Here is a 15,455-nt window from a genome sequence, read left to right as displayed (position 1 = left end):
TCAAATGGACTACCACATACGGATGTATATAGACATATTTTAGAGTATAGATTCACTCATTTTGCTTCGTATGTAGTCACTTGTTGAAATCTCTGGAAAGATAAATATTTAGGAACGGAGGGAGTAGTTGCTTTGGGGCTCATCTCTACTCCTAAGGGGGAGTTGGTAGGCCAGTAGCCCCAAACCCTAGCCGCCAACTCCCCTCGTGCCCTCCCCAACCGCCGTTGCCGCCGGCACGGGCCGCAGTGGCGGCGGGACCGGCGCAGATCCAGGGTGGTCGGGTGTCACGACATCTCCTGTGGGCGGAGGAGGCGTTGCATGCGAGGAGGCCGGGGGCGGCAGTCAGGGCGGCGCCGTTGCAAAGCCTCCAAGGCCGGCGGTGACCTGAGATTTGGTGGTGGCGGTGGCGGCGCTCCATTTAGCGACGGGGCGGCTGCCTGTAGATCGGTGGCATCGAAGGCTGCGGATCTGGCATCCTGCCCAGATCCGTCACGGTATGGCCTTGGCCAGCCGGTGGCGCGAGGAGGACCGGTGAGGGGAGGCTGAAGGCTCCCTGTCGGCGTGCCGACGGTGGCACTCGTCTTCACGGCAAGGCTCCGTTCGCCTCCACCCACTTGCGAGATCGGGGGACGCGACTTCCGCTAAAAATTGCGCCGACTATGGTCATGGCGGACGTTGGCGGTGTCTGTGATGTCGTTCTCTTCTCGAGGCATCGTTGTTGCAGGTCGTGGCACCCTACTCGTGATATTCTGGGGGGAACCCTAAATCTAGGTCTACTGGAACGGACGATGATGGCACCTTCGATGCCATTGTCCCTCCTGGGGGCATCGTTTTGGAGTAAGTGCTGGCCAGAGGGGACAAGATGAGGTGCGGTATTACATCTGTCGCAAGGCCGGCGGCGGATCCCGGTGGCTTGGCGCTTCGGACGATCGGCGACGGGTGCGTGTGGACGGATAGGTGCAAGATGGTGGAGTTGTCTGGCGCCGTGGTGGCATCGACGGCAGGCCAGGCAAGGTCAATGTGCCAGTTCCTGCTTTGGAGAAGGACCGGTGGAAAATGGCGGCGGCAGTCTCTGAGAGTGTGCCAGACCGGTGTGACCCAGTCCTGGTATGTGGTTGGGATGGGGAATCCGGTTTTAGATGTTAGGTTTTGGTGCGATATCGGTTTGGTATTAGGCTCGGACAGTTGGCACACATTCATCAAGGAAATAGGAGTAGCAGATGGTGGCTGCAGGCGTACTGATGTATTGCTTTATATGGTCTTTGTGAATAATTAATAAAATGGCTGCATGCATCGTCTAGATATAGAGGCCGGGGTTATATCCACCTTTTAAAAAAGAAGTAGTCACGTTGTAGTTTCGTCCCATCGGTTAAGTTTCACCTCACCTCCCACCACCACCCTATCACAATGGTTTTCTTTCCTCCCGCCTGCCGTTGGTTTTTTTCCCTTCACCTTCCACATTCATTTTTTTCTTCTCCAATCTGGTATTTTCTTTAATTCGTTCGGATCGAGACTCTATCGTCGTCCATCAAGTGCAGCAAATCTCTCCCGAGGGAAAGAATGCGGATGAGATCTTGACCACAATAGCGACTTGTGTGAATCCATTATGTTGTCCGCACATATCCAAACACCAGCGGCCACTGCACTCGTGCTTCTTTGTGCGCCGCTCCCGCACGCCCGTTGTGAACCGCGCTTCTCTACCTGCTGGCAGCCTGTTACCACTTATTAGCATATCTACATGGTGTCATGTGCAGTTGTGCCTAAATATTTTATCCATTATCTCGGATGGCTTCACTATGATTTATATAAGGCAAACACAATATCTTTACTATGCCATTATGTATGTTTTCGAATATTGCCTAACAATGTCTCCACCAAGGGGCGTGATGCCCATCCAAACACTATAGCGCCGTGATAGTGTGCTATTTAAAACTATAGTCTACACTAGAGCATGATAAGTAAATAATTATTAGTGAATGAAGGCGTATGCCTAGTAGCAACTCTGTGTATTTGTCAATTGACTTTTATTATGTAGAAAGATAGATGGTGTCTGCATGTAAAAAGAATTCAATCTTTGGTGGCAGATCACTTCTCACAAAGCAACAAAGCATGTGCCAACAACAATGCCTGAATCAAAATATAAAGAATTCTATCCCAGATAGCCATATCACTTCTCACAAAGCAAGTCTGAAATCTGCTATCAGCATTTAAAGTTGGACCTTGTAAAGTTCTATTTTTTTTTTTTTTTGAGATAGCTTACCAGGCTTGCTGCCTGGTTGTAAAGTTCTATTTTAACCGCAGATGGGTATGCGTTTGTTTTCTCAAAACAATTTGGAACATACCATGCTACTCTTTCTTTTGGTCTTCTATTAATTAGTTATTTTTAGCAGTGTTGCTGCTGCAAATTTATCTTTTTCCCTGGTTTGATCTACCTCCAGTTTCATTTTTTTAGCATTGATGGAGGATAGTTTATTATAGTGGAGGTGTTGTGAGATATAGTAGTCAAGTTCTGGTTGATCATACTGTAGTCGAAGGTGAGCACAAGAACAAGTCGTTTGACAATCTATAGTTTCTAACTGCATGGCAAGGATGCATATATATTACGTTTGTGAAGCTAAGTGAATACACGACTCAGTGAATGAGAGGTTGCAGACGATTTGTCAAGTCATCGCTATGTGAAGATGATGTGGCTTGCCACATCAAGTGTGAAGGACAGACTAGGGTTAACGAAGTCAAGTGTGGGGTCTGGAGGTCACGGGTGCCAGAGATGGTGGCAGGGTTTAGAGGTATGGCCAACGACAGAGGCGGCGACTCAGGCAGGGGGCGACGAGATAGAACATGACAACACTTGCTAAACCCTAATGACGGTCAGGTGGCTAGGTAGGGAGAGGTGGGCGGGTCGATAGGGTGGACAAAGATAAAATTAGTGGTGGCAGACAGAAGAAGAATAATAGTAGTACAAGTGGGTCATCACCGATGGTGGAGAGGCAACGGGTTAACGAACTCAAGTGCGGGAGTGCGAGGTCGTAAGCACCGGCGATGGTGGCATGGTTTAGAAGGATGGTGACACGGTCGATGTATAAAAGGTAGAGGCGGGCGGAGAGGAAGAAGAAGAATAGTAGCGGAGGTGGGTCGTCGCTGGCAGAGGAGGGACATGGGATTAAGGGATTCGAGTGTTGGGGATTGTGCGAATAAGTTCTGTAAAATTTGGGATTGTATTTGTGATGTTATGGATTCAGATCGTGCCTAGATGACTGAATAATACACAACCCATTCCAACTACAAGCATACTCCCTCCGATCCTTATTTCTCTGAGCATAAGGTGAAGCAGAGATACCAAGGAGGTCCTCACTGTGTATATTTTGGACGAGTTTGTCCCTGTGCATGCACGGAGAGAGCACAATTTGTTTAATCATTGCATACAACAGATTGGGTGGCCGCCTCAATCTGCTTCTTTCTCCCGCATGCATGCGCCATGGGCCCGTTTGCATGCCACTCTGATTGGTTGGAGCACCGGTGCTGCTGCCAAAGTAATGAATGCGTACGCGATAGGTGCAGGGTATAGATGAAAACAGTCGCCAGCAAAAGGTAGTACGCAGACTAATTAGGAAGAAACGGGCAAAGTTATACGCAAAGAAAAAAGAATCAGAGGGAGTATTTTCTTTTGAGTTGTCAATAACATGATTGTGTTTGAGAATATGACGTCTGTTAGCTGATTTGCAAGACAAAAGATGTGCAAGCTGATATGCCAATGTCCTTGGTTATTTGAGCTTGGTGAGTAGCATCTTATTTTTTAGAAGCCCGTTGAAACCCACAGACGTTCTACTAATAATAATAGTTTACGACATTTTCTCTTTGTTGTGAAACAACACCTCAATCCATTAAACTTTCCAGCAATAGAAGAACCCCTATAAAAAATGGAAATTACCACATGGTCCCTGGGCATTTTCCAATATATTTTTGATGGGGTTTAATCATATTGCATGGATTTATTCCGTCTTCATCATGTCATCATGCTTAAAGTGCTATTTTGTTTGTCATGAACTTAATACCATAAATGCAGGCAGGAGTCGGTCGATTGGTGGAGTGATAATCGTAGATGCAGAATCATTTCGGTCTACTTGTCACAGACGTGATACCTATATACATGATCATTCCCATGAATATCGTCATAAGTCTGCGCTTTTCTATCAATTTCCCAACAGTAATTTGTCTACCCACCATATACTATGTTTCGAGAGAGAAACCTCTAGTAAAAACTATGGTCCTCTGGTTAATTAACTCATATTGGTAAAACCAAAAACACCTTGCTGCAATTTTACTCTTTTTTATCATACTTTTCAATTTATCTATTTATCATTACTGGATTTAATCCTTGCATGTAACAAGTTCAAGGGGATTGACAATTGACAACCCTTTTCCCCGCGTTGAGTGCAAGTATTTGCTTTTGTGTGTGTCGGTACTACTTACTAGGCATTTGCTTGGTTCTTCTATTGGTTTGATAACTTTGGTTCTCACTGAGGGAAATACTATCCGCTACTATATTGCTTCACCCTTTCTCTTCGGGAAAATCACAATGCAGCTCAGAAGTAGCAATCCTCCCTAGTTATGGTGCAATACTAGCTTAGCCCGTGCGGCGACACGCCGCGCTCATCGACCAGTCACGACTATGTAGACTATGGTCCAAACAATAGAGTAATAAATAGTCATTCGCTAACAATTAAAGAGAGGCATAACGATACATAAAAAGGTTGAAGATGACAAAAAAGTTGACTTATTACGACCATTCAAATGCATGGACACAAGTAGAACGATTAATATTGATACACCTCTAACAAGAACTGCTTACTGAAACCATATACAGCTCACCCCCTACATACCGGGCTGTACATGGAGATACAGACACACAGTGATAAGAAGTTGGAAGCACTTTTCGCTTGAATGGTTCATCTATTATTCTAAAAATATTTGTATATCCAATACAATATTTATCAGTTAAGAAATGTATTATAATTTAAAATAATACACATATTTGTAAACATTTAATTTTAGAAATTATTATTTTAATCATATAAAAAATTAATGATTGTAAGCACATTTGTGTAGATTAATGTTCATATAATTAAACATATCCATAATTTAAAATCTCAACTACAATTATTTGTGTGTTAGACATAAATGTTTGTATTAATAATTTAATATTTGTGAATATAAAGCTTACACACATTTGTATTACTCTAAACTATAAAACATATATATATATATATAATACTTATAAGACACGAATATTTAGAACTTATTTCTATTCCTGATAATAATTTACATACTATCTCATCCCAATACAGACTACACACAGAGCAAAAGGAGTGAATCTACACTCTAAAATATGTCTATATACATCCGTATGTAGTTTATATTGAAATCTTCATAAAAACTTATATTTAGGAATGGAGGAGTACAAATTTCTGAAAATAAACAAAGGTGCAAAATGGGCTGCACAGACAATAGTCCATTTCAACTAGCTAGCCCACTGTCTGTACAAAAAGGATATATAGGCAGTAGTCACCGAATTGAACGTTTATTATGCGTCTAGCATTGCTACTGGAGGTATGATGTTCTATTTCTATATGTGTATAATTTTCCTATTATACTGTTTGCTAACAGGAAGGACCCGCATGTGCTATTCTGTGTAATTATATAATCCAGGGAGTTATCTGATTTCTTTTTACTCCCAGTAGTGACGTGTGGGCCACTGCCACACTGGCATGCCATCGAGACAGGATAGGATAGAGGACGCGTCTAGCGGGCGGCTGGGTGCCCGCTAGCGCTCCTAGGCGGCTTGCTGTTTTTTTTTTGCCAAATATTGCGCGTAATTATCCTTGTGGCTAAAAAGGACACTGCTAATTAATCACCTTCTATGTGGTTTCTTCTCGCGTGATGGATGTCTGCATGTCACTGCATTAATGTTTCTCATGTTCGTTTCTTGTGCATTAATTTTTAGCTTTTAAAATTATAAAAGACATATCTTCTAAACCGCGTGTCGAAATTCAGATTCGTTTTCACTGTTGAAACCCTCGCGACGTGCTCTTCAAAAGTAGATCCTGCATGGGGATGTTTCGACAAACTAGTCTTCTTGCCAACTAAACATCAATATGTGTGCAACTAGACTACATTCCCGCGCCAACTGAGCATATATGTGTGTAACTAGTCCTGCAAACTAAATATCAATGTGTGTACAATTAGACTACATTGCCGCGTCGATTGTGCATATGTGTGTGTGCAACTAGTGTCCTGCCAACTAAACATCAATGTGTGTGCAACTAGACTACATTACAAGCCAACTGAGCATATATGTGTGCAACTAGTCTTCCTGCCAACTAAACATCATTGTGTGTGCAACTAGTCTTCCTGCCAACTAAATATCTTTGTTTGTATAACTAGACTATATTACAAGTCAACTAAACATCAATGTGTGTGCAACTAGACTATATTACAAGCCAATTAAACATCAATGTGTATGCAACTAGACTACATTACGAGCCAACTAAACATCAATGTGTATGCAACTAGACTACAGTAAAAGTCAATTGAACATATGTGTATGCAACTAGTCTTCCTGCCAACTAAACATCAATGTGTGTGCAAGTAGACTACATTACAAGTAGGGACGATGGTTGCACATCTACAACTAGGTAGTTGGCCACGACAGTAGACTAGTTGCAAATCAAGTTGTCATGGTTGCTACGTTGCAACCTCATAGGAAGTTGGATTATCCAGCTCTAAAATTTTATTTTGAAAATAGTTGCAACATGTGGTACTAAAGTTGCACAACACAGTGCTAAAGTTGCATCATATAGCTCCAAAGTTGGCATCAAAAAAATTTCATCAAAACATACCTATGCGTGATCTAGTTTTAAAGCTGTCGACGTGAGGAGTCCAAAGGTGAAAACGAATCTGAATTCCGATGCAAGGTTCGAAAGATATGACTTTTTTAATTTTTGAGGAAGGTAGTTAAATCAGTCACATGCGGAGAGAGAGAATGCACATCACGTACTACTTTTCCTTCTAATTATATTTCCTGGCCCACTATTTTAAAGAGCAACAATCCAAAACCAGTCCATATGATTCAGCCCATATGGCACCTGGACTATGTCCGCGCGGGATCGAGTGGCCAGGAGCCGGCCGCTCGGTTCACCCAAACAGTGGGTATGCACTTTTTAGATTTTAGGTAGGATAGAAAGCATTGTATTTGAACCCATCATAAAGTTAGATATCACAAATCTGTATTTTTAAAGTTCTAGCACCAAACTGAATATCCATCATAAGTTCTATAACTCCTAGTGATATTACCTTTTCTAATATTTAAAACGAAGATGAAGATATAGCAATGTTGGTAACTTACAAAAATAACAAAAAATGTCCAAAAAAGTCCAGTAACAGTTTCACTCAAAATGTTAAATGACTATTTTTTTGTTTCCTAATCTTTAGGCGGAGCTGGAAAATAATCCTCGAAACCAGAAGCCAACCCATTCAGGATAAGACATGGTGTAAACAAAGCGTACATCCACATGCCACTTACATTTTTTTTTATGAATCACGTACAATTTTTTGAACAGAAGTACAACTACCATATAGTACTATTATGCATCAATTAGAACTACTCCTTCCGTTCTAAAATACGTGTTCCGATCTTGTACAAAAACCAAGAAGAGAACATAAAATCATTAAACATGTCCAATTTCTAAATACAAACATAGCATGAGGACAAAGTGGCATAAATGCTAACCATAAAATCATGCAGAGGGAAAGTCCCATAATCTAATTTATAGAGTCCCGCGTATCTACATAAAACTTCCTCAACTGATTTCTGAATGGAGAGCTAAATAGCTAGTCAGAGATATACAGGGGGATGTTCAGCAAGAAGTAGCTCTATAAAATTAGTACGTATTATCTATTTGTACAAATCCACCGCTGGTAAACCAGAAAAACAAAGGGCATGCGCACCACACCACTTCATAATTATGAAGAGACTAATTTGCTCAGTATCACTTTGTTTTTTGATGACAGATCTACAGTATGCGTATTTTTTTATAACGATTTACAGTATAAGTATGTCAGCGAAGCAACAATATCATCTCATCACCCGGGAAAGTATCTAGTGCTTCCAGACTTGGGGTGCTCCCGGTGCTCCAAATGTCCGAAAAACATTTTTAAAATGTTCAAGAAATTCTGAAAATGTTTTGAATTTTCACATTGATGTCAAATTTGTCATTTTTGTATCTCGAGCAATGTTTCGAATTTTGATTTGAAATTTTGTGACAAGAGACATCGATGTTCCGTCGATGTGCTGCATTTTTCAGAATTTTTTGAACACTTTAAAAAAAATTCGCATCGAAGCACCGGGACCACCCTAGGCCTGGGAGCACTAGATACTTTCCCCTTATCACCCACGTCTTTGGGCAGGACACACGTCGGCGTGACCGCGCGGCCGTGGCCCAACAGCCACAAGACCCCACACCACGTGGTCAACATGGCCATTCACCTTCAGCGATCTGTGCTTGGCGGCAGCATCATGACGTGCTCCTTGTTTCTCGCTGTTCTTAGCGACTCCAGTTCAGCAAACTTGCCGTGCACATACATGTCCCAACTCACAATTGTTAGAGTGAGCATTACGTACCATCGACAGTGCGTGCGGCAGGTGAGCCGTGAAGCACATCCACCGTCCCGTGATCCATCGCGCCGTTGAACCTAGCGACGGTGCTCTCCCACAGCCCTGCTACCTCTGACGTGGCAAGCGTATTCCAGACCCGCAGAGCGCGCAGCCTTCAGCATGGCCGTCACGCTGCCACATAGGAACCCCATATACCATCGTAGGCGATGGAGGAGCTAGAAACAAAGGCGACATGGTAGTGGTGCGAGGTGTGCACGGGGCGATGTCAGTTTTGCAGCGAGACCCCTAGACCGACACTGGGCAGAGGAGAGGACGCGAGCGAAAGAGCCTCGCCAGCGCAACCCACATCGCTTGGATCTGGCCAGTCGTCGGAGGCCGCCAAGGTTGGCCTGGAAGAAACTTGTTGTCTCTAGATGGATGTGTTCCCCGCGATGATCTAGGCGGTGCGTGGCGTGTAGATTCTAGAGAAGGCAACGCTGAACGGTGTAGGAGAGGGAGAGGAGCAGCACACGCCCATGTTACCGCAGTAGCCGAACACCACACACTGGTCCGCCACCGCCGATCACTGCTCGGTCGCCGTGCCACTGGCGCACCGGCGTAGTAAGCGCCGAAGTTGCCGTCCGTGTCAAGGCACACGAACCACAGCATGTCGCCACTCTCACCGTAGTTGCTGTTGTCGGCAACGACAATGGAGGAGGAGAGCATGTTGTCGGTGAGAGAGACGATGCGTTCGTCTGCGTCTTGATTTTTGAGCGTCGGGAAGCTGAGCGTCTTGTTGGCGGTGAAGGTGGAATTGTAGCCCTTGTTGAAGTAGGCGACGGTGGCGGAGCCAGCAATGGCCCACCTGAGCGTTAGGTTGCCGGTGGCCTTGTCAACGATGAAGACGTAGGGGCCGGATTTGAGGTTCATGCCGGAGGCAAAGGTCTGCGACATGACCATACTGCCCGTGGGGTGGTCGAAGGACTGCCACAGTACGCCCGCCACGGAGTTCTTGAGCACGAGGTTGCCACTCTTGGAGGGCGACGACGGTGCCGGATGACTAGAGCACGACACTGGAGCCGTTGAGCAGCTGCCGGTCGCCGATGGACGACAGGCGGAGTGAGCCCCCAGAGTCGACAGGCGCACCGTCGCCCGTGGACCAGCCGGAGATGCCGCCGGCCTAGGTGACCGTGGCGACGAAGAGCGACAGCGTGCCCAGGGACGCCGCAAAGGCCAGGAATAAGGTGGAACTGGGCGATGACCACGCGGCCGAGTTGAAGGAGCAGCAGCAGGGAAAGCCCATATTTATAGGAGCTCGGACAAAAGCAACCCGACGCGAGACGCCCAGAACACGCAGCCAAAGCGGCAACAACCTATACATACGAATGAAAGCAAAATTGCAAACCGGACGCTAATGTGGCACTCTCAACAGAATATGCGAGAAAAGACAGGCCCACCTGCCGAGAGAGACGTTTGACACACGCACACATGCAAGAGAAAGTAAATAAGGAGGAAAAAAACAAAGTGATGGCCAGGGATAAGCATGCAGATCCAATCGTAGGAACGTGGTTAAATCGAACACCGGCCCCAGCCTACACATGCAAGCCAATCAAAACACGTCGTTCAAAACACATTGGACCAATAGCAAGCCGGTGGAGCAAATCCAGCGTAAAGTGGTAGAGCCACCCAACACACACACAAAAACGCGAATCACGTTGACAAAATTTACAACGAAAAACTACAGTCACCATGAATTTGTACCCCACAGTAGCCCAAACTAATGCACGTGTCCTCATCCCACATGTTCTCAAGTTGCTTTCAAACAAGTGGGTAAACATGAGGGCGTAAGCTTCCCCAGATATAGTGGCTTGGTTATGCAATTCTACATCAGATTGTTAGAGATAAATTTGTCACAATTGCACTAGTCTTGGGCCAAGCAAACCCTAATATTCCATTCAGTAGGGACCCAATAGGGCATAGCCACGCAGCATGGAATAATAAATTACTCACATCACATGTGTGAAGCTCATTCAGCTGTCAAACTGATTGGGTGAGTGTTGATGAAACTTGCATCAGAATGCTAGGTTTTCTGTCAAGTCCTTATATGAGGCGGTTCGCGGAAGACAGAGACCTTTTTTTACGACGGCGTCTAACCCAGCTTGAGCGTATGACCAGGGAGGTTTTGTCCCATGTTGGATGATGTGTAATCTCCGCAGAGCATCTACCCCATATTAGGATGGGCTTTGTATTAGTGCTGCAAGGGCATTTCCTTTGGTTGTGTTGGAGTTGGTTGTGTGCATTGTGTTGTACAGTAGCCCAGACATTCGCTTTCTATGGCTGTATCACCTCTATATATCCACGGGATGGAAATATGTCCTTTGTCGAGAAAAAAATCCGCTATCGAGCTGACTGGCCTGTGTTTCTCAAAATGGAATCACGCTGGAGGTATGATGCGATGCGACCCGATCCGCTTTTGCCGCTCATGGACTCCGATTCTTGGATGATTTCTTTGGTTAACTAGTGCATAGGTAGGAGTGATCATCGAGTTAAAACTCAGAAGTGTACTAGTGTACTGATCCGTCGGTGGCAAAGGCAAGCATGCACGCCACCATCATCGTATATGTATGCGTGCAGGTGCAGGCCACGTACGAGATGCTTGCACGCCCCGACGCGTTCACGTGCATTCCTGATTCGCTGCACGTTTTGGGAGCAACGCACATGATGAAATCCTACGCGCCCCTATACATGATGCACCATGGTGTTCAAATTCAACGCTCTACGGGATTCTGAAAACAAAAAAACAAAAGATCAACGCTTGGGAGTACTTGTTGACATGAAGTGCTGCCGGGGCTATAAATACGGGACCGGTGCCTGGAGGTTTCATTCACCCAAGAGCAAGAGCTAGCTGACTGAGCAGCCGGTGGCCATGAGGACATACATTGTTGCCACCCTGCTGGCGCTTTCCCTGGTCGGGCGCCTCTCCGCTGCCGTCGCCGAAGACACCATTATTCGTCTCCCGACCCATGGTACGTGACTTCCGCACTATTCGATCGACAAGATAGTTCACCCCTGGGCATTTTACTACTCCCTTTGATCCATATTACTTGTTTTAGATTTGTATAGATACGGATATAATGGGTGCGTGCAGGTCTAGGGGCCGCTGGCGCCGGGAGAGTGACGGCGGGGTTGCCGCCGGGTATGGGGCGGCCGAGCTGCTGCGACCACGAGAGGTGCGGCGGGTCTATCCTGCGGAGCTGCCGCTGCCTGGACGACTTCGAGCACTGCCCCGCCACCTGCGAGGACTGCGAGAGGGTGGTGACTCCCTCTGGCCGGTACGGCTACTACTGCCACGACAGTTACTTTGGCGGCCCCGCGCCCAGGTGCACCAAGGTTGGCCGCAACGGCCACATCTCTAGCGGTAACTAGGCGTCGCCGCCGACGTCCGCCGCTTGGATGTCCATGCAGCCAGCATGCGCCGAGTGATGCATGGTGAATCGAATGAAGCGAGCCGGCCGGCCGGTGGGCTACTAATGGGTAGAGTGAATTGCTGTACTAGTGTTGTTCACCTGTTGTGCTTGCTCTTTCTTTTCTTTTCGTCTCTTCTCTTTTTTATGTTTCAGGTTGTTGCGCTGTAACGCTAGTTTAATTGCATCGATGAATGAATAAGATAAGCTGTGTTGATCAGATAGTTGTGCCGTCTAATTTGGATCTGTTCGGGACATCTAGTTGCTTTTTTTCTTTCGGACAAGCAAAGTGGCCCGCGCAAATGCTCAGGCAAGCTCTTTGTTTTTGTTTTTTGTGTTTGGGGGGGGGGGGGGGGGGGGGGTAAGAAGGTAAATCAGCCTGTACCAGTTCAACAATGTTGCTCAAGCCCGAGCCCAACCAAACTACAGTACGAGGAGTACTTTTACCTTAGGCAGCGAGTCGATGACTAAATTTATCTTGCCAGCGACTAATTATAGCACGAATAGATGTCTCGGGCAAGCTCTTTGTTGTGTTAACTTTGCTTTGGATTCATCACTACAGCATGGATTCAGTGCTCGTTTTTCAAAAGAAAAAAAAAGAATAATCACATACTCTATCACGCAATATCTATAGCCATTGATTGGTGGTGGAAATTTATGTGTGAAATAATTGACTTATTCTCCTATCATGTTTATTCAAGACATAAAATTGTGCACTCTAGGAGCTGTCTCAGAGATTTCATGCAGCTATCAGAGCTTACACCAGGAAAAAGAGCACCCAAATCTATAATACCTAAATAGTTCATCCCCGATAATTTATTTTTCTTTCGGACAAGCAAAGTGGCCCGCGCAAATGCTCAGGCAAGCTCTTTGTTTTTGTTTTTTGTGTTTGGGGGGGGGGGGGGGGGGGGTGTAAGAAGGTAAATCAGCCTGTACCAGTTCAACAATGTTGCTCAAGCTCGAGCCCAACCAAACTACAGTACGAGGAGTACTTTTACCTTAGGCAGCGAGTCGATGACTAAATTTATCTTGCCAGCGACTAATTATAGCACGAATAGATGTCTCGGGCAAGCTCTTTGTTGTGTTAACTTTGTTTTGGATTCATCACTACAGCGTGGATTCAGTGCTCGTTTTTCAAAAGAAAAAAAAAGAATAATCACATACTCTATCACGCAATATCTATAGCCATTGATTGGTGGTGGAAGTTTATGTGTGAAATAATTGACTTATTCTCCTATCATGTTTATTCAAGACATAAAATTGTGCACTCTAGGAGCTGTCTCAGAGATTTCATGCAGCTATCAGAGCTTACACCAGGAAAAAGAGCACCCAAATCTATAATACCTAAATAGTTCATCCCCGATAATTTATTTTTCTTGACATGCAGCCTATCCGCCTCAATAGCCTTGCCACATTGATTATTTTGCTTATTGCTGCAAGGACACTTGAGGCATTGAGGCTCATGTCAACGAGGCAGATGGTGTTGATGTAAGGAATCAGACCCAATTCTTCGGTGAATTCACACAACCTCGAATTATATTCGGTCGCCAGCTTACCAACGCTTGCAGATGGCGAAGGCATGTGGGAGGGACGACAAATGTGCAGGGAAGCGGAGCAGCATCTCTCGGAATGGAGACCGGTAGCCAGCCACCTCCGTGATTCCTTTTTCAGTTTGGGAACGAAGAGCTAGCAGCTAGGAGGGTGAGGTTTTTGGGTTCGCATTGCAAAGCAAAAAATTGCGCGTTAACGCTACCTACTGACAACTGCTTGCCCAATCAGCTAGTGACACCTCAAGGTTTTCCCATGCTTATGAACTAGTATTTTGTATTCCAACGGCTAGCCCACCACAATACTTCACTTGCAAAACCCACTCTCTCTCTCTTCTCCCACACAAGAAAATATACCTTTTCTTTCACCTTGGCTAATTTAAAACATTCATACCTTTTATACCATATGTTCATTTTTTAAACTTTTTTATATTTGAACTCCTTGTGCCAAAATCTTTAAAATGAGACCAATCTTGAATATTTTTCAACAACATTTACATTCAAACGTATACTTCACATTCCTAAATAATCAGTTTCACAATGATACATTGCTATTTCACTTTCTATAATTACCACTGCTCAATAAATCTTCCGATTCAGCGATTTATCGCTACTCATGGGGTGACCGATAAGATTATGCCTTATCTTCACCGTTTATTCTTTGGGCCGATTTATCACTCTGACAAGTGATTTATCAAAAATCTACCGATAAATCGGGCCTATTCCAAACATTATGTTTGCAAAAACTATGTTTATTTGTGTTTTATCGACCTTGTTTTGGAATATGTACAATTATCCTATTTTGTTTGTCACTGTAAGCGGATTCAAAGGCTAGGAATCAAGCTAACACTTCTGTCCAATATTATTTTGGTGTTGAATATAGCATATTTTAGTGTTGGGAACCTGAGATCTGCAAAAAAAATAGCCGATTAATAGTCGATCGATAAAATTGATTAATCGGCTAATTTCGGATTAATCTCTAATCCCTAGCTGACCGAGATGCTAACGATAAGCGATATCCTCAGCATTGGTAGTTACTATTTCAGATTTCAAAATCCATATTTCACTTTCCATTGCCTTGTTTCACGAAAGTTCCGTATATTTCAATTGCACAGTTTTTAATATAACCTATTTCACATTTGGAAACAATCTATTCCACAATGATACATTGCAATTTCACTTTGTGTGGTTACTATTTCACAATACAAAAACTACATTTCATGTTTCACTGCCTTGTTTCAAACCTATTTCATACTTTTGAAATAAACTGTCACACATTTCAAAATAATTAGTTTCACAATGATACATTATATTTTTCACTTTCTTTATTTACTATATCACAATTCAGAACCTACGTTTCACTTTTGGCTGGCTTGTTTCATAAAAATCGCATCTATTTCAATTGCACATTTTGAAATAACATATTTCACTCTTTTCAAATACATTGTTTCACATTTTCGATTAACAAGTTTCACAAGTTGACATTTCAGCTACATATTGTTTTTCACTTTTAGAACTTACGTTTCACTATACACTGTCTTGTTTCACAAAGTTCACATCTATTTGAATTGTATACATTTAAATAACGTATTTATCTCTCTTCAAATAAATCGTTACACATTTTGAAATAATCAATTTCGCAAGTTGACATTTTAGTTTCATATTTGGGTTAAATAGGTTTCACAAATAGGTTGGTTTCACATATTTCTATTGATTTATTTATTTTTCACATATGGAATGTGAAAAATTGAAAACGTGTTTGGAAGGTATCCAGGATTAGTCTAGTTTTAAAGG

General features: G+C 44.0%; 1 protein-coding gene and 1 pseudogene across 1 annotated transcript; one reads left to right on the top strand and one right to left on the bottom strand.

Moving 5' to 3' along the window:
* Positions 1-9,107: 9,107 nt before the first annotated feature.
* LOC125546447 (G-type lectin S-receptor-like serine/threonine-protein kinase At1g34300) lies at positions 9,108-9,953 on the bottom strand (annotated as a pseudogene).
* A 1,585-nt stretch (positions 9,954-11,538) lies between these two features.
* LOC125547553 (uncharacterized) lies at positions 11,539-12,334 on the top strand. Its single transcript, XM_048711378.2, has 2 exons — positions 11,539-11,676; positions 11,799-12,334. Exons 1-2 carry the CDS (start codon positions 11,577-11,579, stop codon positions 12,074-12,076), a joined length of 378 nt encoding a protein of 125 aa, XP_048567335.2. The 5' UTR covers positions 11,539-11,576; the 3' UTR covers positions 12,077-12,334.
* The last annotated feature ends 3,121 nt before the right edge of the window (positions 12,335-15,455 follow it).

This window comes from Triticum urartu, chromosome 3A (assembly GCF_056163025.1).
Source record: "Triticum urartu cultivar PI428250 chromosome 3A, HENAU_Tu73, whole genome shotgun sequence".
NCBI lineage: Eukaryota > Viridiplantae > Streptophyta > Magnoliopsida > Poales > Poaceae > Triticum > Triticum urartu.
The sequence above is the reverse complement of the archived record's forward strand: the minus strand, read 5'-3'. Positions and strand labels throughout refer to the sequence as shown.

Bases quoted from the DNA above. Each gene is read 5' to 3' on its own strand.
- LOC125547553 (XM_048711378.2), top strand. From the start codon at position 11,577: ATGAGGACATACATTGTTGCCACCCTGCTGGCGCTTTCCCTGGTCGGG. The intron at 11,677-11,798 runs GTACGTGACTTC...GGGTGCGTGCAG, and splicing joins TATTCGTCTCCCGACCCATG to GTCTAGGGGCCGCTGGCGCC.